This window comes from Silurus aristotelis (genome assembly GCF_946808225.1).
Source record: "Silurus aristotelis genome assembly, chromosome: 1".
Classification (NCBI taxonomy): domain Eukaryota; kingdom Metazoa; phylum Chordata; class Actinopteri; order Siluriformes; family Siluridae; genus Silurus; species Silurus aristotelis.
Window position 1 is genome coordinate 11,770,941 of NC_139574.1, and position 22,540 is coordinate 11,793,480.

Consider the following 22,540-nt stretch of genomic DNA (forward strand, 5'->3'; position numbering starts at 1 on the left):
AACACATGAAGATGGGTTCATTAGTATAGAACACATGAAGATGGGTTCATTAGTATAGAACACATGAAGATGGGTTGATTAGTATAGAACACTAGAAGATGGGTTGATTAGTATAGAACACATGAAGATGGGTTCATTAGTATAGAACACATGAAGATGGGTTGATTAGTATAGAACACTAGAAGATGGGTTGATTAGTATAGAACACATGAAGATGTGTTGATTAGTATAGAACACATGAAGATGGGTTCATTAGTATAGAACACATGAAGATGGGTTCATTAGTATAGAACACATGAAGATGTGTTGATTAGTATAGAACACTAGAAGATGTGTTGATTAGTATAGAACACATGAAGATGGGTTGATTAGTATAGAACACTAGAAGATGTGTTGATTAGTATAGAACACATGAAGATGGGTTGATTAGTATAGAACACATGAAGATGTGTTGATTAGTATAGAACACATGAAGATGTGTTGATTAGTATAGAACACATGAAGATGGGTTCATTAGTATAGAACACATGAAGATGGGTTCATTAGTATAGAACACATGAAGATGGGTTGATTAGTATAGAACACTAGAAGATGGGTTGATTAGTATAGAACACATGAAGATGGGTTCATTAGTATAGAACACATGAAGATGTGTTGATTAGTATAGAACACATGAAGATGTTTTCATTAGTATAGAACACATGAAGATGTGTTGATTAGTATAGAACACATGAAGATGTTTTCATTAGTATAGAACACATGAAGATGTTTTCATTAGTATAGAACACATGAAGATGTGTTGATTAGTATAGAACACATGAAGATGTTTTCATTAGTATAGAACACATGAAGATGTTTTCATTAGTATAGAACACATGAAGATGTGTTGATTAGTATAGAACACATGAAGATGTGTTGATTAGTATAGAACACATGAAGATGTGTTGATTAGTATAGAACACATGAAGATGTGTTGATTAGTATAGAACACATGAAGATGTGTTGATTAGTATAGAACACATGAAGATGTGTTGATTAGTATAGAACACATGAAGATGTGTTGATTAGTATAGAACACATGAAGATGTGTTGATTAGTATAGAACACATGAAGATGGGTTCATTAGTATAGAACACATGAAGATGTGTTGATTAGTATAGAACACATGAAGATGTGTTGATTAGTATAGAACACATGAAGATGTGTTGATTAGTATAGAACACATGAAGATGTGTTGATTAGTATAGAACACTAGAAGATGTGTTGATTAGTATAGAACACATGAAGATGTGTTGATTAGTATAGAACACATGAAGATGTTTTCATTAGTATAGAACACATGAAGATGTGTTGATTAGTATAGAACACATGAAGATGGGTTCATTAGTATAGAACACATGAAGATGGGTTCATTAGTATAGAACACATGAAGATGTGTTGATTAGTATAGAACACATGAAGATGGGTTCATTAGTATAGAACACATGAAGATGGGTTGATTAGTATAGAACACTAGAAGATGTGTTGATTAGTATAGAACACATGAAGATGGGTTGATTAGTATAGAACACATGAAGATGTGTTGATTAGTATAGAACACATGAAGATGTGTTGATTAGTATAGAACACATGAAGATGTGTTGATTAGTATAGAACACATGAAGATGTGTTGATTAGTATAGAACACATGAAGATGGGTTCATTAGTATAGAACACATGAAGATGGGTTGATTAGTATAGAACACTAGAAGATGGGTTGATTAGTATAGAACACATGAAGATGTGTTGATTAGTATAGAACACATGAAGATGTTTTCATTAGTATAGAACACATGAAGATGGGTTGATTAGTATAGAACACATGAAGATGTTTTCATTAGTATAGAACACATGAAGATGGGTTGATTAGTATAGAACACTAGAAGATGTGTTGATTAGTATAGAACACATGAAGATGGGTTGATTAGTATAGAACACATGAAGATGGGTTGATTAGTATAGAACACTAGAAGATGTGTTGATTAGTATAGAACACATGAAGATGGGTTGATTAGTATAGAACACATGAAGATGTGTTGATTAGTATAGAACACATGAAGATGTGTTGATTAGTATAGAACACATGAAGATGTGTTGATTAGTATAGAACACATGAAGATGGGTTGATTAGTATAGAACACTAGAAGATGTGTTGATTAGTATAGAACACATGAAGATGGGTTGATTAGTATAGAACACATGAAGATGTGTTGATTAGTATAGAACACATGAAGATGTGTTGATTAGTATAGAACACATGAAGATGTGTTGATTAGTATAGAACACATGAAGATGGGTTGATTAGTATAGAACACTAGAAGATGGGTTGATTAGTATAGAACACATGAAGATGTTTTCATTAGTATAGAACACATGAAGATGTGTTGATTAGTATAGAACACATGAAGATGTGTTGATTAGTATAGAACACATGAAGATGTTTTCATTAGTATAGAACACATGAAGATGTTTTCATTAGTATAGAACACATGAAGATGTTTTCATTAGTATAGAACACATGAAGATGTGTTGATTAGTATAGAACACATGAAGATGTTTTCATTAGTATAGAACACATGAAGATGTTTTCATTAGTATAGAACACATGATGTGTTGATTAGTATAGAACACATGAAGATGTGTTGATTAGTATAGAACACATGAAGATGTGTTGATTAGTATAGAACACATGAAGATGTGTTGATTAGTATAGAACACATGAAGATGTGTTGATTAGTATAGAACACATGAAGATGTGTTGATTAGTATAGAACACTAGAAGATGTGTTGATATATATAGAACACCTGTCTCTCAGATAATGCTTAATGATAATTTATTCCCTACCTTGTAAATCTGAGATCTTGCTTGGCATCACTGAACTTAAACCATGTCATACTGTACATCTGTTTGCATCATTATTAAAAATAAAAAAGGTCCTCTGTTAATGTTTCTAGAAATGTATCAAAGGAGTTATTACCTATTTGAAAGCTCCACTTGTCTTTTACTGACAGCCATATTTCAACACCGTTTTTGTCCTTATTAGAAGATGGTGGTTCGCTGTAGAACTAGAATGCTTAATAGTCAGGCACAGGACAGCACAGTGTCTGTTTTTCAGTTCAGTGAAGCAATGATCAAATGCTCTCTCTTCCCTGGTGGTGATGTTAATTATCTGTTCGTCTGTACACCATGTGAACAGGCTGGAAGAGGAACAGAAACAGCAGTAGTTTAGACACCAATGAACTTGAATAATTTGAACTTGAATAACTCTTGATTAAGTCCAAAAATGCGAATGTAGATACATAAGGTACATAAGGAAAGTAAAATGGGCAAAAAGAAAAAAGCTAACAGTTTTATGAAGGAATTATTATCAGTCTGTACTTTGGTCTGAGATTTCTGCATTTCCCTTCAGTGACACCAAAAAACAAGGTCTTGTCCTCTGCATGTCATTGTCAGCCCTCAAAATTGACCATGTTTTTTAAAGGACATCTTCCCCCCTGCAGAGCAACAACCCCCATTACTAGTTAATATCACAACATGGATAAGAACAAATGCCATATTTCTTCTGATATCGTCTGTCTGGCCTTTTAAACATCTGACCTTTAAATTGTGTCTAAAGCGCAAACATGACCAAAGTCAAATCTATAGCTATACATACACTGTAGATATAAAATCATCATAAAATACAAGTATACAAGTAGCAGCATTGCAATAAAATGCTAGCTGACAGAGAAGGGGAAATAGATTTTATTTTATTTAAGAATCTAGTGTAAATCCAGTGAGCTCAGTTTCTTATCCCAGAAAGACCATAGACTCTCATCCACTTAGTTTTCTGTGGACTCACAAGACTGAGGCTCCTGAATGCACAGGTCAGGAGTAGGTATCTGTAGGTATAAATATTTACAAGGAAGACCACTTGACAAGAAATGAACATAAAAATAGTAATTAGTGCAAAACTAAGTCAGGAGATCTAAACTGAGAAATAATTGTGAATAAAATAATAATAGTATTCAGTTTACTTTGGTGGGAATTTTTTTTCATTACTTTACGGTTTCTTTTCTTTTTTTTTGTTGCTGCAATAAATGCCAAGTTTATTAAATTAAGCTAATTTTTTAAATTTCCCATCATCATTCTTTATTTTATCCGTGCATTTTTAGTGTACAAGCAGTTCAGTGACTTTTATTTTCCCCTCCCCAGTTTCTCAGCAGCCTGGCATTCAGGGCTATGGTGACCCCAGCATTGCCATGACGATGCCTCTGGCCCCTGCCTACCCGGGTCAGCCCAGCACGGCCCACCTGATGAGTTCATACCCACCACCGCCAGCCTACTGCAACCAACCTCCACCATCTTATGACCAGGTCTTCAAGACCACAGAGAAGAAGTAGGTCCAGACGTTCACCATGGCACACCACACTCCAACAGATCGGATATATCTGAGTCAGTACGATGTGACGTGATGCTGCCCAGACCCTCCGGCAGCCTACAACTCAATCTCAAGTAGCTTCAAGTGGCTTGTTTTAATTTTGTGTGCTTGTTTTAGGATACAACGTTTTTCTTTTCCGTTGTTCAACATTTTATAGGTGGACAGAGTTGATTTAATCTGAGTGTGTACTTAAACAAAAAGAACATGATTTTTTTCAGGGGAAAAAAATGGAAAGACAGACGATACAGAACATGAACTGTGTTTCAGCTCAAATATTCAAAAATGATGGACAATGGCACACTGGCACACTGGAAAGAAGGTAGCATTAAATCCAACTGTCTTATTTTTACTGTTGGTCCGAATGTACAAATGAAAATGGCAGTTATCATTGAAGGACGCCTTTTATTGCCGGGCAATTTGGAAGCCTGGAGGCTTGGGACAAAGAAGTCAGACCATCTTTTTTAGAGGGTACAGCAAGGACATTGTTGTGTTTGAACAAGAGGACCTCTGCAGGCATCAACTGATGATTACTGAAACAGTGTGTGATTATCAAGCTGGAAGGACAGCACACCTTTGAAACCACTAGTCAAGCAGGTCCATACAGGTTGCTCATTCATCATAATTCATTTCACACTAGGGGGCATTGGCTATTACACAAAGTGAAGGTATGATCCTGAATCATCTAATTGATGATGACACCGCCAAGAATAGTCCATTCATGATCCCCTGCATGCAACCTTTTCACTGCCATACACAGCGCCAACCCGAACTCAAGCCACCTTCCTCCAATGTAAGTGATCAGAAGTTTTTTTTTTTTTAATGTAGCTATTGAATTTTCCCTTTTACCTTTGAGCATAGAGGCTGTGTGATGGTCCTCTGCGATCCTCCTGTGTCCGTTCAGTTCATACTCTTGATTTATGAAGTTAAGCATTACAAAATGCACAATTAACTGCTAGTATGAGCTGGTATGCTCTTTTAAAGCAATTTATCACACGTTTTATTACTTTGAGGTTCTAAAACCAATGGTACAAATAAGTTAAGCACAAGTTCCAGAATTGCAATAAATGTTATTTTCTCTTTCTTTGAAAAAAGGAAAAAGAAAAAGTTGAAATAACATTTAATAGTGCAGTGTTTGGGACAAAAACAAAACAAAACAAAAAACCATATATAGCCACAGGATTAATATTAACACTTCACCTTAATGATGACATGCCTTGAAGCCCAGTGTCTTTCTCTTATTCATGTGAAAGAAACTTGAAGTGGAGGGTTTAAGTAAAGTTTTTGAAGCATTCTTGCAAGGTTTTGAGAGATGTTTAGAGTGAAAGAATGTCGTTCAAGCTTGAGTAGGAGGCGGTTGGATAACAGGATAACATTTGCTAGGTTTATTTTTGTTGATTATGTACATTTAAATGGCTGTTCTATGCAAAGTCAAGATGGGGTCAGTTTTATGTACAACTTGCTTAGTAATTGTAATAGGTGTGTGTCGTATCACTGTATTAGACTTGGCTGAAAGACATGCAAGTTAGAGGTGTAAGTGCTATTACATGAAACCGAGCAGCAAGCTGTAGGAGCTAAACGCAAGGATTTCCATCCTTAATCAAAACAAAAGATAAGAAGATATTCTCTCTGATGTTCTGTCATATTGTATCCAATAAACTGTCATTGCCATGTCAGTAACCAACAAACAGTGTCGTGTGTGTGGTTTTAGTGATTCATGAATGCAATACTAATATAAAATTCTTACTTGTGATGTACTTTTGTATGCATAGGGGATCTGTGCAGCTGTAGACAAACTTTTTTCTGACATTGTTACCGTACTAGAGTAAATTTCTTTTCAAAAGTCTGTACTTCAGGTATTTTCATTTGGGGGACACTTCATTACATTTTAATGAGTAATATCTTACTTTTTGCCACTACTAGAAATAATGAATTCTTATTGATCACTTTTACTTTGGGTACTTGATGTGTAAAAAGCACTTTAACTGGAACCATATTTAAGCATACTCAATGATATACTTCATCTATCAGTGTTTATTTGGGGTGTAACGGTACACGTATTCGTACCCAAATTGTTCAGTGCACATGTTTAGCAAATGCAATCCTTTGTACGTGCGGAACAAAGTTGAAATCCGAGTTTCCTCAGGAACGTTTTAAGTGGCGGACTTATTTTAGTCTCCGCCTCATACTTTGAGTGCATTTTTTAATCGTTATTATTAACTTTAAAAAAACACATCGCCAATGGTATAAAAAGAAAGTAGAGTTGGTGCAGTGTCACCTCACAGTGTGGCTTCTCACTCTGTACCGAAAATATGATTTGTTTTGCGCATGCATGAAAATCTAAAGAATTCATAGCGCTAGTGTTAGCCGCTAACCAAGAAGTGGCTAATGGCTAACGCTAGCACTATGAATTCTTTAGCGTTTTATGTCCTAAAACACTGACAATTCCTCATATTTACGTAGTGAATGAATAAAGGTTTAAAGAAATAAAGACATTTGTTAAAGTGTACTGAAAAAAGTAGAACAGTTAAGCAGATCATATCTTTGTGTTTTACATTTTACAATTTTCTACACACATACACATCTGTGTTACCCAAATGGGGTCTAACAAATGTTTAAACTATTTAAATAAAATTTACCATTCATTTAATTTTGTTAATATAATTGATTACTTAATTTATTCAAGATAATAAAAAGTGCATTGCATTAATTTGATTTATATCGTTAGTATTTATAAAATATTATCAAACATTATTTTATATAATTAAACCAAGCAGGCATTTTATTTCAAATTTATTTCAAAATGTAAACTCTTCAAATGTTGATCACAAATGTTAATAATAATCTGCGTTAATAAAAAAACGACAAGCAATTATGTTTCCCTCGACTTAAAAACTGAAGTACGTACCGAGCCGTAAATTTTGTCTACCGTTACACCCCTGTGTTAATTCAGGATGACTCGATTGGAGATATTTTAATCCATGGTTACTTGGTGCACATTTTCTACTTATAAATACAGTGGTGTCCTGAAGCCTGTGAGCAACAGAAAAAAAATAGTTCTATTATACATCTTCGCTTATTCAACCTTTTTTATTACACATTATATTTACTGACTAACAACTTAATATTCGGCATGTTCTCCTTTATTTACTTTAATGTCACTATGCACTCAGTCACACACTGACTGAGCAGGTGTGTGTTAAACCTGATCATCCATTAGTGCAATATCTGAGTGTGTTTTAATAGAAGGGATAAGACTCATAAAAAAAAAAAAAATGTGAACCTCTTTTACAAATGAGTCAAAAACCTCTATTACACATTCGCTTACATTTTAATAATAGTGACCTACAAATTGAATGCTGAATAGTCAGTAGTACTAAACGACACTTCAAAATAAAAACACTAAAAGAATGCAGTCTCAGACTTTTAGACAAGACTGTACCTCATAACTGGCCATTTGCATACAGGATAATTGGCAATAATTGTTCGGAATAGTCATTAGGTTAATTGGATCCATCTGCTTTAATGATTTCCTGAATTACACAGTGAAGGATAAAGGTCATCTCTGAAATATAAAGAAACATTCTTTATTAAAAAAGAAAAAAAAGAAAAAGAGAAAGAGACTTCTTGTTTTTTGGGCACCTTTTTATTAAAGAGTTTTCCCACAGAATATATCTTCTTTTGTGTGACTTTTTTAATATTGGACATTGAACTAAATGTTTCTGAATTAAAGAGTTAAAAAAAAGACTCCTTCTGATGTTCGTGCTAGTCTGGATCTATATCTAAATCTAAACTTAGAAGTATTCGGCAAAGATCTACATAGCATTTCCTACCGTGATCATTAGGTGTGATCATGATGAATCATTTAACTTTTAACACCACTATCAACATACATAAGGCAAAATCACATGAAAACCTATAAAGTGCATCATAAATTAGAAATACAGTACATATGCAATATGAATGTACCACATGTCCAGCCCCTTCTGAGACCGACACTTTTTTAAACTCCTATTTCTAACACGTAGCAGAAACATTATTGCCTCACCCTCACAGCACAGACTTTAATCAGCCATAGGAAGTAAATTATTTGCCATCTCCAGTTAAAAAGGCTGCTGCATAATTTTTGTTTGTGCATCATTTTCAGTAATGTGTGTTCTCGGTTTCAGTGAGTTTCAGAATAGATAAACGGGGAAAGAGACGAGTCTCGGAAAGGAGAGAGAGCTGAATGTGTGTGCATGCGTGAGTGTTATACTGAAAAGATAAAGAAAATGTAACAGTGGCAAAATAACTGAAATTCTTTTTGTTGGTGGCCCATCACCTGCCTTCCATTTCTACCTCTGTGATTCTTTAAGCTCTTCACATTGGTTTTAACTGAAAACTAAATCAAATGCAGTCCAACGTGGACCAAGAACAACTGCTGTCAATTATAATTCAAATTAACCTGGCAACCCTGGACTTTAGGATTTCATTAAAACGAGCAAAAATAACCCTCTTAAAAATTCATATAAAACACACATCACGCTTCATGCGATATTCAAAGATGGAGAATTAACAAGAAAGTTGGATTTTGCCACAACACACTTCTGATCTTTATTGGTGCGGTTCAGATGCTGCATTTCACAGACTGTAAGGGGTAAGTAGGGGGCTTTGCAGCACTTCCAAACTGCTTGTTTTTACTCTGGTGAGTTAGAAATTCCTTTATATCCATTATCCCATTAACCATCTGTCTCTTATGTGTGATAATTCCAGAATTTATATAATTTTTCATGAACCATCTCATCACCAAACAAAAACAGTGAAAAAATTCACTGAAAGATTAAACGGTAATTTGTGCTTTTACTCATGATGTGCAGATTTGACAACAGTGTAGTTCTGCGTGTGTAAGAAGAAAGGATTAGATGAACAAATGGGCATCAGGGTGTAAAGACGATGTGATTAAGACCAAACAGAATTGGGAGGAGGAATAGCAATAATTAAAAAAAAAATTTAAGTATTATTAGCAATTTATTGTTCCTTTTTTGCAAGAAATGTGTTGTGTGGCTTTAGGTAAAGGTCCCTAAGATTTTGAGTCCAAGTGTTAGTCGTTAGCCCATTAGAAACAAACTATGTGGAGTATTTTTGGTTCTTTTAAGAAGTAAAACATCCAAGATGGCAAAATATATTTTCACAGATTGTACTGGAATTCAATTTTCAACCAGAAGCATGCTTCCAATTCAGGCCCAAAACTGATGGGCTAGAACATCAGAACATAGAACATAGAGAAGAAGAGGAAGAACAAAAACACGGTACATTTACACCTTCAGCGCATGATAATAGTCAAGGTTTTCAGGAAAAACTATATGATTGTAGGCATTCGCTCCTTTAACAACTTATGCTGTTGAATTCTCGTCTTTTGATCAGTAGGAGATGCTGACATGAGGGGAGATCTTTTTAACAGTCTGTCTCTTGGGGATTCTTTTTTTCTTCATTCTTATCACAACAGTTTGGGGAATGCTTCCCACCAATACATGTGATTATAAACTTTTTGTCGAACATATTTTGATCTAGAAATATATTTATTGGCAAATTGCTGTGGTCCAAGATACATTTCAGGACTTCAGGAAATAATCCGTTTCTTAATGTTAATGGCATCAAGGCATCGCTTGTGTTTTACATAATAGATTTTAAATCCAGTCACCTGTGGTTAGGTTCATGAAGCCCAATTTATTGTAACATTCATAATATTCCTGCATTATGAAACAATATTTAGAACAGTCTGGTTCGTTTTTCTCACAATCTTTCTCTTATCGATTCCACCAATACCGTTTCAACCACACGTGCATTACAGATGTCAGAAATTAGGCTAGAAGCGTACACAAGTTTCATTTCAGCCATCCTCATGCACGGACGACAAAGACAGGACAAACACATAAGACGAAGACGAGGTCAACTTAGGCACTTCAATACAACCAGAACATAAGCATGCAGCACAGATACGGTACTTAACGTCAACTCAATGCTGATCCTTGGAAGCAAAAACATCAGATTCAGTGCAGTGAATGGGAACAAACTCAATGTTTACATTAAGAAATTATAATTTTTTTTATTGTAAAAGCATGAATGCTGCTATAGGGACAAAACTCAATTTTGTGGATTATTTTAAAGTTATAGGCAAAAGGTGGGGAGTTTTCCTCTTTTTTCTTTTCACCGCAAGTTCAGTGGTTCAGTGCTGGAAGAGCCTGGAAAAGCTTTCACCGCCTTAACTGTTCAAAGTAAAAGTCTGCTCCCAGAAGCCCAGGTCAAAGTTCAAAGGCGGGGAAGCAAGAAGCCTCTGGCTGTGCGAGGTCTGAGAGAAAGTGGATCGCTCCAGCCATTCCTGTGAGAAAGGAAGACACAAAGCCCTTGGTTTCAGACAGTCAGCTTGAAGAAACACCAGACCTCTGTACTCAGTACTGTCATATAATGACTAATTAACCTGTAAACCATAACTGCACTAATAATATGGCATTTTAAGGTAATAATGAAAATAATATGTAATGGCAGAATGTGTATAAGCAAACTATATACAGACGCTCCCCACTTTATGAACATTCACTGGATACAAACAAACCTGTTCTAAAAGTGAAATTTGTTTAGAGTCTAAATAATTCAAAGCGGATGAAAGCTGCTGCTGGCTAGTCGTCGAAAGTAACGAGTCTACACACGGGCGAAATACATTTTTTTAAATAAAATTTTTTTTTTAATAAATTTTTATAATTACTTAATACAAAAAATTGTATACAGTATTTCGATTATTTCAATTTGTTTTAGTATATTATTGTTTATTCGATAGTATTTATAGCTTTTACCTCATTAGGAGATATGCGTAGTCAATAACTAACACAATAATAACTTGCGCACAAATTCATGGTACGAACGGTCGCTCGGAACGTAACTCGTTTGTAAGGTAGGGACCGTCTGTAATTATCATCATTATTATTATTATTATTGTTAAAACAAAATAATCATTATTATTATTATTGTTGATACAAAATAAAAAAAATACACAATATTATATTAAAAGGGAGCATTTTACACACACAGCTTTTGTTGCACACAAATAAATGCAGGTGTGAAGAGTCATAATGACTACGGCGATTGCTAAATGAAAGCACAAAACGGCCTTGTCTATAACAAAAGCTGGATTGTGCTTCTGTACTGTGTCAACAGTTAAAGACACTATAATGTTAAGCTGCTATCTGACACCTGGTGTAAAATGAACAATCTTCATTAAAAGGTCATACATAAAATATGAAGGTAAGAAAATAACTAATAAAATCCTCACTAACTAATGTTTGCACAGTACTATGCCTAAAACAAAATGAATATTTTATGCTGCTCTTTCTATTTACTGTCATTTTAGCCCATAAAAATAGAATTTTCTTGGCTATCGGCTTATTTGGTCCTTACAAAAAAAAGTTTCCCTATTCAAGTATATACTAGAGTGTATATATAATTTTTCTGCATTATAAATGAGCAGTGAGTGGTAGACTATCATCCAGCACCCTGAGGAAAAACTGTGTGTGTGTGTGTGTGTGTGTGTGTGTGTGTGTGTGTGTGCGTGTGTGTGCGTGTGTGTGCGTGTGTGTGTGTGTGTCCTGAGGCTTATGCCTACTGCTAGCCTCACTGAATCTACAGAGAAAATCTGCTCCACCAATCAGAGGCCACTTTTTAGACTCAGGTGCAGAAAGCATGTTGCTATGGCAACAATAAGGCGAGGCAGCATATAAACGGTGCTGGATGCCAACTCTCGGAGAGAAGTGGAGTTAGATGGCAGGCTGGCAGTCAGCCCAAAGTGCCACTGTGGTGCCATGTGGATGGACTCGGGGTCATGTTCAACAAGGGTGAAGTGAGCGGAAAGTTTTTGGAGGAGCAAACCTCCATGCCTATTGAAAACCGTTTACACTGATGTATGAAGACAATAGCTTCAGAATTTCATTTGGAATTGTAACGTGCTGTAGGAATAGTTTGTGTTTTATACTGAACTTCTCATAATGGCTATTTGTGAGTGTGTAATGGAGACTGAAATTGAGAAAAATAAAACATTTTCTACTCTTCAGAGTCTCACTATTGAAGAGCAAGCCTCTTTTTATTTTATATTGACAAACACTTAAACACTAAGTTGCTGAACTCTTAAAAGGCTAATGTCTAAGCGTCTATCATTTCTACTCCCTGTACTCCACACCTAAAAAATGCGCAGACCTGTTTTTTTTTTTCTTTCAAATACATTCAGCCCTTGATAATACCCTAGCGTGCAGAAAGATATAAACCAAGCAAAAAATAAAGAAATAAAATAACACAAAATTACAGAAAACTCTAAATGCCCTACATTTTGTGCCAGACAATGACTAGAACTGATTATGAACGATTTAAGCAGGTTTATGGATTATGGATTAAAACACAGGTGAAATGCCTAATAACAATGTTTTGGTAACTGGCCTTCGTTAAATACATAAAAACATCATTACATTTGTAGAAGGCTGTCTGGGTTGAATGAGCCTCTGTAATTACGGCAATCATTTCACCGACTCGCTTTCGAGAGGACGGCTATTTAAGGTTAGGTGCTCCGAACACAATTGGTGGTTGTGCATGAAAGTCAGAAACAAAAACTTTACCTTCGAAGAGGGAATACGGCCGGTCTGGAATACGGCAGCCGTGCGTTCCATAGTCTAGACACCACTCCGCAAACTAAAACACACATTGGACAGACAACAAGCAAAGATAAATACAACCACAAAGGTTTGCGTGTGTACATACATCTGCATCCCTGACCACCACAAGCTTTCCACAGCAAATGAGCCAAAATCAAATCAGCCAGCAGCATCAGTACGAACTCAAGCTACTGAAAAACATGATATTGTACATTAAAACAATGTGCAAATGTACTGCTCAAGCGTGTACCAATAATCCACAGAAGACAATTTTGCTGGCAAATAGTACATTAATAAATGTGAACAACATGTTATGCATTAAGAATAACACACTGTCTGACTGGGTGTAATTGTTGCCTAGAAGTTTTTTATTTGTATTGTTTTAATTTGTACAGAGGCACTAGGATCCAACTGGATGGTAAAAAGTCAGGACCTTGTGTGTCCAAACTTTTGGTCTGTACTGTATATATATTATATATACACAGTACAGACCAAAGTTTATATATATTATATATACAGTACAAATCAAAAGTTTATATATATTATATATACACAGTACAGACCAAAGTTTATATATATTATATATACAGTACAGACCAAAAGTTTATATATATTATATATACACAGTACAGACCAAAGTTTATATATATTATATATACAGTACAAATCAAAAGTTTATATATATTATATATACACAGTACAGACCAAAGTTTATATATATTATATATACAGTACAGACCAAAAGTTTATATATATTATATATACACAGTACAGACCAAAGTTTATATATATTATATATACAGTACAGACCAAAAGTTTATATATATTATATATAAAGTACAGACCAAAGGTTTATTCATTCATTCATTTTCTCCCGCTAATCCGTAATTCGGGTCGCGGGGGCAGCAATCTAAGCAGGCCCCCGCCTTCGACTGCTGCCCAATCCCTCACAGCACCGTCCCTTACAGTCCCTCCTGCAGGTGGTGAGCCCACGGGAAGGCAGCCCCACGTCACTCTGACGTCACGGACCTTGATATTTCCCTCGTAAGGGACCCAAGGAGCATAGAGGGTTAAGGGCCTTGCTCAAGGGCCCAAGGGCCAAAGGTTTATATATATTATATATACAGTACAGACCAAAAGTTTGGACACACCTTCTCATTCAAAGAGTTTTCTTTATTTTCATGACTATGAAAATTGTAGATTCACACTGAAGGCATCAAAACTATGAGTTAACACATGTGGAATTATATACATAACAAAAAATTGAACTAAAAATATGTCATATTGTAGGTTCTTCAAAGTAGGCATCAAGAGAATGCCAAGAGTGTGCAAAGCAGTAATCTAAGCAAAAGGTGGCTACTTTGAAGAACCTACAATATGACATTTTCAGTTCAATTTTTTGTTATGTATATAATTCCACGTGTTAACACATAGTTTTGATGCCTTCAGTGTGACTCTACAATTTTTATAGTCATGAAAATAAAGAGAACTCTTTGAATGAGAAGGTGTGTCCAAACTTTTGGTCTGTACTGTGTATATATATATATATATATATATATATATATATATATATATATATATATATATATATATATATATATATATATATATATATATATATATATATATATATGTGTGTGTGTATACATATATATTTTGTTTTTATACCTTTAATACAAGATAAAATTGAGTAGGGGTGGATGCCTCTTCTATTTATATATACACACACACACACACACACACACACACACACACACACACACACACACACACACACACACACATATATATATATATGTGTGTGTGTGTGTGTGTGTGTGTGTGTGTGTGTGTGTATATATATAAATAGAAGAGGCATCCACCCCTACTCAATTTTATCTTGTATTAAAGGTATAAAAACCAAATTGAGGCCTGTGTCTTTACAAAAATAAACACCCGAATAATTGGTGCAATCAAACTGTTTGGACAAGACGGTGCAATGTTAGTTTTTGCCTTTTCTAGAACATCTGTTCTGCCTCTGGTTTAAGCTCTTTCGCTTCAACCTGAAGCCAGTAAGTAAGCCGAGGCTCAGATGTAAGCTGATTTTTTTTTTGTGCTGGCGCGCTGATTTTTTTTTTTACTGGGGCTGTAAAAGGCTGCTGTGATGATGTGGAAACAGCAGAGTCCATTATGCGTTAATTACTTTGCAATTTGGGTACACTGCAATAATTATAAGTGTTTAAACAGGAATGTGCTTTGCACTAGAAGAGGCTCCTCCTCTGTCCCTCAGTACTGAGAGAGATAGTGAGTCAGTGTGGGGAGTCTTTCAACTCAAAGATTCATCCATGCATAAGAGAACCATCTTTTATTTATTTGTTTGCATCCCTTTATGCTTTCGGGAATATATTTTATCCTGGATGTTACTGAAGAATAATATACCGCACTGTAACAAAAAAGCAGTAATACTGTACAATATCCTTCCAGGCTACTCAAACCAATCCAGCCTTTTTCCTCTTATCAACACAGCATTCCCACCCACAGAATTGTCGCTCATTCTGTGTTGTTTTGAGGAATCTCTAGAGACCGCTGTGTGTGAAAATCCCTGGAGAGTATCGTTTTCTTTAATAATCAAACCAGCCCATCTGGTACGAACATCCATGCCAGAATCAAAGTCGCAGAGATCACGCTTTTTTGTCATTTAGATTTTTTTATGTGAACGTTTTTACATTAAGCTCCAGCTACATGATTTTCTAATTAGACGATTATGTGAATGTGCGCTTGTATCATTCTTTACAATAAAGTGGATGATTAAAGTTCTTATTGGGCAGTGTTCAGCTTGAGATGTGCACGCTGCTTGTTAATGTGTATCTGGCTGCTTATCTAGGAAAGAATACTTTTTTCCTTTTCATTAAGTCCAAAAAAAAGTCCCTTTCCCTCCCCTACAGCTATACAAAAGCCATAGTAAAGCACATGAAGCATTAGTATAAACATATACTAATGAAACCTAGGCTACAACCACTAATCTAATCAAAGATTAGATTCCCATCTAAGCACATTTATATAGGATTACTATCTACAGAAAAATGATGCCACAGAAATGCCACAGTTGGGAACTCTGAGGAGCTGCAAGTCAGAAAAGAAAAATGCAACCATGAAGGTGCGGTATGACTTTGAAGCTGGCGAACAGAATGAGAGATCATATATCAGTTAAAATGTCACGGCTTTCTCAGGGCTGTGCTTCATCCTCGCTTAAGACCTCGGCAGATGTCGGAGCAACAAAAAATAAATAAAAAAATCCAGACATAATAATTACAAATCAAAGTAAACAGCATTTGCTGTTTTGAACACCCACACACAAACACACACAATCTCTCCCTCTGTGTTTTGATGTCTACCTTGCAGGCACGGTACAGGTACTTCTGATCCTGCGTGAGCTTGTACAGCGAGAGAAAAGCGTAACCGTTGCCGGCGGTGCCGTGACAGATGCCGTAGCCTTTGCGCAGCAAACCTCTCTGCCAGATCACCTCGCCACACTCTGCCGCATCCTTCAGATACTTCTCGTCCTTAAAAGCCTGAGCAGACACAAACACACACACTATCAGCTGACCAACAGAACCAAGCAAATATTTCTGTCGACTATTCTTAATTAAGCCCTAAAGCCTTCATTTCACACTTGGTTATTTAATCGCCACCGTGAGAGCCGGCATATGTTACTCGCTAGCTAACTAACTTCTTCGATCTCTCCCTCATGCAGGGCTTTTAAAAAGTTTTCAAACACCTTCATTTTTTGTCACGTTGCAGCCTTATGTAAAGCTTTCAATTATTTATATTTTTCACATCAGTCTTCACTCCACACACCATAAATGACAAAGCAAGCAAATTTGAGAGCATTTATTACTTTGGTATACCCAAACAACCCTTTTGGACAATGCCAGAGATATTATTTGAAAATGTCATTTCAAATATTTTTATTCCATATTTTTAAGTTTTATTCATGAAATATCTGCATTTGAAAATAAAGGTTGGCCTCGAACTTACATTTTCCCTTGGTTATTACTAAAATTTGAGGCACCGATAATGGATTGCTGGAACTATTAGCCTTCAGCAAAAAAAAAAAAAATCCATATGGATAGTTTTTCCAGCTTCCAGGCCGCTGTCATTACGAGAGCGGCCTCTAGAGGCGAATCACTGACATAGCGTGCTGTTTGTTTTTACATGTGAGAGGGCTATATTATATTTATTATCCATAATTTATTAATGACAATTATATTGATTAATTAATAATGTATTAATATTTATTTGCTTTAGAAGATTTTTGTAATACAGTTCAGTACTATTTTACATGTTGATTATCCATTTTAAGTTGATAAATCGGTTATGATACACTCTCCTATCGGTATCTGTAAAATCCACTCAGTTAAAAATCAATCCTTCAGTTGACCTCTAGTTATTAGCATAGCCTGGCATAAATATTCAGACCATTCACAATGACACTTGAAATTTGGCTCAGGTGCATCCCTTTATTTTAAATGGAAGCTCGTCCCAGTTCGTCTCCATGGGTAAGAAGTTGGATTTCTAAGTTAAAATCTCAGCACCACCAAACTCCCACTGTTTGTTCCTGGAACAATGCCCTTGCCCCCTTGATTATGTAGTTTAACAAATGAAAATGTTTGCCAGTAGACATATATTTCTCTGAATCAACCTTGAGTAGTTTTTGTATTTTTCACTTTGATGCAAGTCCATCTGTAGTAAATCCAATTAATTGAAAATAATTTTCTAAAGGTGCACACACAACTAAAAATGCTTATGAGAGCAAAAACCATGCCAAGAAGTAAAGGACCTGGCTGCAGAGCTCAGAGACAGGATTGTGTTGAGGTGCACTAGTTTAAAACAACCCAAAAAAAATATATTTTTTTATTTTTTTAATTTTTAAATTGTAAAAATTCTAATTGGAAGGTATTAAGTTCAAATCCCAAGCTACTACTGCTGCCCACTTGTGATACACTATATTAAGAAAGCAGGCTAAATTATAATGAGATAGGATTAGACAATTACCATTTGATTAGGATGAAAACTGAAAGTAAGAATGTGGGTGGAAACCTAGTCTCATGCGCCTCATGTACAGTGACTCTAGACTTTCAGGTGATGGCAAAATGGTGAAGCATAAATGAGTAGAACTGCAGAATTTAACAGCCTTCTGAGGAAATTCTATATTGCCGAATATAGCACACGCTCTAGTTCCCCTAGCTGCCCTTAAACCTTATCAATTTTGCGAGAGAGAAAGGGAGAGAAAAACAGAGGGAACGTGAGGGAGGGAAAGTAAGAACAGGCAAGCGAATAGACCATCTGTTCATGAGCAGTGAAAAATAAAGGCGAGTATATTTTTTTATAATTCTTTCTGGAATCAGGTGCATATCAGCTCTAAAAAAAAAAAAAAAAAAAAAAAAGGCAAATTTTAGATCAAATTCTTCTGCAAAATTAAGTTTACTATGGCCATGACAAATGAGTCTTATTAAAAGGGCACGTATAGGATCACAGAGGCATTGTAGTGGATGTTGCTTATTTTAACCCATAGCATGCCGTATATTATATAAACTCACTTCGAGTTAGCATAGGAAATCCTTGCTTAAAGCTTTAGCCTTTGCTTTGTGATATAAATAGTACTAATTAGTACAGTACAAGTAATGTGTTTCATGTGTAAACCTGAACCACTAGATGGCACTGTGGGATTCCTTGAGAAAGACTTTGGTACTTGTATTTGGACTTCCTGACCTTGTTATAAAATCCACAGGTTTAATATCTCAGCTGCGGGAAGTGAATACGTTATTACATTATTTAGTCCGAAACCTGTTCGCTGCTGGTCATTCATCTTCATAATGATGCTGTTTACATTCATTAGTCATTTTCATTAGTTCACTCTGCCCATCACTAAACATATTCATTATTACGGCCAAAAAAACAATGCTGCTTATCTATTAAACAACCTCTGGGTGAAACCAGATGTGGGGACATGTGACTCTAGAAAGGACGTCTAATTATTATTATATGCTCAGTTTGTTTCAATAAATTTTTTTTTAAGTGACTCTATTTGAATCATTTCTAGAAGCTGCTGTGTGTGTGTGTGTGTGTGTGTGTGTGTGTGTGTGTGTGTGTGTGTGTGTGTGTGTGTGTGTGTGTGTGTGTGTTTTCATTCTTTAACACACTGTGCCCTGTCGGTGTATTAGCTGTAACTCACCTTATGTGCCATGATGAGCATGTGAACCACACCAGGTGCTCCGTGGCACCAGTGCACCAGCCTGTCCGTCTCGTTGCTGAGGGATGATGGGTAGTTGCCTGAGCGGAACTTCTTGTGCCGCACATAATCTATACTTGGTCGGACCAAGTCGGTAAGAATTTCGGAATTAACCTGAGTCGTGGGCTAAAGAGAGACACACAGAAAGAGGGGGGAAAAATAAATTATCCCACTTCTGATGAGAAATGGCTTGGCATTATAAAGCTTTTCAGAAAGACCTGAATCATTATGATTTAAAAAAAGGCGTTCATGAAAAGTTGGTGTATGGAGAATAAAACCAGAAATAATTCTTTAATCATTCCCAGCATGTTGTTTTTTTTGGAAATAACTTATTTCAAATGAATTTTGTTTTGAGACGCAGCAATGCGAGCTACAGGAATATTATTAAAAAAACATTTCTGTTACAAGTGGGTGAAGAGAGTCGGATATCGGAGGACATGTTTTATTTACTGGATCAGGTTTATATATTTATCAGAACTGCATTATAATGGCTCGTGTTTTTAATACTGAATTATATGTCCTTATTTCATCTTCAGTAACCAGTTTCTCCTGGTCAGGGTCACATTGACGCCTGATCTTCTCCCAAAAACACTGGATGAAGAACAAGTTGCCACGTTGCGTGCACACACGCACACACACACACACACACACACACACACACACACACACACACACACACACACAAACACAAACACACAAACACAAACACAGGTAAAATTTAGAAGGTTACACTTCTAGGGCCTGAGACTGGCCCTTAAGTCTTAATTTCTCATATATATATAAAGATCAGTATGAGTAGGGTTGTAAGGTCCCCTGGTGGTCTAGTGGTTAGGATGCGGCACTCTCACCGCTGCCGCCCCGGTTCGATCCCCGGTCAGGGAACCAACCCCAGCCACTCTTAGTGCCGGTCCCAAGCCTGGATAAATGGGGAGGGTTGCGTTAGGAAGGGCATCCAGCGTAAAAATGTGTGCCAAATCAAACATGTGGAGGATCCACTGTGGCGACCCCTAATGAGAGAAGGCGAAAACGTTTTTTTAGTGTGAGTAGGGTTGCAAAATTTCATGGGAATTAACGGGAGCTTATCCTATAACAGGGAACTTAAATGTAGTTGAAAATAAAATCCTGCAGGAAAATTTTGGTTAAAACAACCAGATTTAATGTGATTTCAGTTGAATTTCCTGCACATACATCACTAACATGCACACAACACACTTACTGCAGGGCTGCTGAGGCCACACCCCCTACATGCACTGTGCATTCCTCCATAAAATATGGTGAGTATTCACGTAAAGCTCGTAAGCTCAAGCTGTGATGCTCTTTTTTTCTACATTCCACTTGAAAGTTTTCTGTTATCATACAGTACAGTACTGGTCAAAAGTTTTGGACACAAATATTTTTAATAGTTTTGAAAAAAGTATCATGCTCATCAAGTCTTGATTTGATCAGAAATACAGAGCAAAATAATACTATATTAATATAGTAAATATGCAGTGCCTTGCGAAAGTATTCGGCCCCCTTGAACTTTGCGACCTTTTGCCACATTTCAGGCTTCATACATAAAGATATAAAACTGTAATTTTTTGTGAAGAATCAACAACAAGTGGGACACAATCATGAAGTGGAACGAAATTTATTGGATATTTCAAACTTTTTTAACAAATAAAAAACTGAAAAATTGGGCGTGCAAAATTATTCAGCACCCTTAAGTTAATACTTTGTAGCGCCACCTTTTGCTGCGATTACAGCTGTAAGCCACTTGGGGTATGTCTCTATCAGTTTTGCACATCGAGAGACTGAAATTTTTGCCCATTCCTCCTTGCAAAACAGCTCGAGTTTAGTGAGGTTGGATGGAGAGCATCTGTGAACAGCAGTTTTCAGTTCTTTCCACAGATTCTCGATTGGATTCAGGTCTGGACTTTGACTTGGCCATTCTAACACCTGGATATGTTTATTTGTGAACCATTCCATTCTAGATTTTGCTTTATGTTTTGGATCATTGTCTTGTTGGAAGACAAATCTCCGTCCCAGTCTCAGGTCTTTTGCAGACTCCATCAGGTTTTTTTTTCAGAATGGTCCTGTATTTGGCTCCATCCATCTTCCCATCAATTTTAACCATCTTCCCTGTCCCTGCTGAAGAAAAGCAGGCCCAAACCATGATGCTGCCACCACCATGTTTGACAGTGGGGATGGTGTGTTCAGGGTGATGAGCTGTGTTACTTTTACGCCAAACATAACGTTTTGCATTGTTGCCAAAAAGTTCGATTTTGGTTTCATCTGACCAGAGCACCTTCTTCCACATGTTTGGTGTGTCTCCCAGGTGGCTTGTGGCAAACTTTAAACAACAATTTTTATGGATATCTTTAAGAAATGGCTTTCTCTTTGCCACTCTTCTATAAAGGCCAGATTTGTGCAGTATACGACTGATTGTTGTCCTATGGACAGAGTCTCCCACCTCAGCTTTAGATCTCTGCAGTTCATCCAGAGTGATCATGGGCCTCTTGGCTGCATCTCTGATCAGTCTTCTCCTTGTACGAGCTGAAAGTTTAGAGGGACGGCCAGGTCTTGGTAGATTTGCAGTGGTCTGATACTCCTTCCATTTCAATATTATCGCTTGCACAGTGCTCCTTGGGATGTTCAAAGCTTGGGAAATCTTTTTGTATCCAAATCCTGCTTTAAACTTCTCCACAACAGTATCTCGGACCTGCCTGGTGTGTTCCTTGTTCTTCATGATGCTCTCTGCGCTTTAAACGGACCTCTGAGACTATCACACTGCAGGTGCATTTATACGGAGACTTGATTACACACAGGTGAATTCTATTTATCCTCATTAGTCATTTAGGTCAACAGGTCCCCTGGTGGTCTAGTGGTTAAGATGCAGCGCTCCCACCGCTGCGACCAGGGTTCGATTCCCGGTCAGGGAATCATCCCCAGCTATCTTAGTGCCGGTCCCAAGCCCGGATAAATTGGGGAGGGTTGCGTTAGGAAGGGCATCCAGCGTAAAACATGTGCCAAATCAAACGTGGGGAGGATCCGCTGTGGCGACCCCTAACGGGAGAAGCCGAAAAAAAGTCATTTAGGTCAACATTGGATCATTCAGAGATCCTCACTAAACTTCTGGAGAAAGTTTGCTGCCCTGAAAG

General features: G+C 36.5%; 2 protein-coding genes across 2 annotated transcripts in view; one reads left to right on the plus strand and one right to left on the minus strand.

Annotated features, from left to right (window-relative positions):
* vopp1b (VOPP1 WW domain binding protein b) overlaps window positions 1-6,145 on the plus strand; it is a 64,356-nt gene extending 58,211 nt beyond the window's left edge. Inside the window, exon 6 of the mRNA XM_083549485.1 lies at window positions 4,235-6,145. Coding sequence (XP_083405611.1) covers window positions 4,235-4,422 — 188 coding nt within the window. The 3' untranslated portion in view covers window positions 4,423-6,145. The remainder of the gene's footprint in view (window positions 1-4,234) is intronic.
* Window positions 6,146-10,147: 4,002 nt separating this feature from the next.
* lancl2 (LanC lantibiotic synthetase component C-like 2 (bacterial)) overlaps window positions 10,148-22,540 on the minus strand; it is a 42,980-nt gene continuing 30,587 nt past the window's right edge. The window contains exons 7-10 of the mRNA XM_083547462.1: window positions 19,344-19,526; window positions 16,504-16,680; window positions 13,094-13,166; window positions 10,148-10,815 (exon numbers count right to left, since the gene is read on the minus strand). Coding sequence (XP_083403588.1) covers window positions 10,739-10,815; window positions 13,094-13,166; window positions 16,504-16,680; window positions 19,344-19,526 — 510 coding nt within the window. The 3' untranslated portion in view covers window positions 10,148-10,738. The remainder of the gene's footprint in view (window positions 10,816-13,093; window positions 13,167-16,503; window positions 16,681-19,343; window positions 19,527-22,540) is intronic.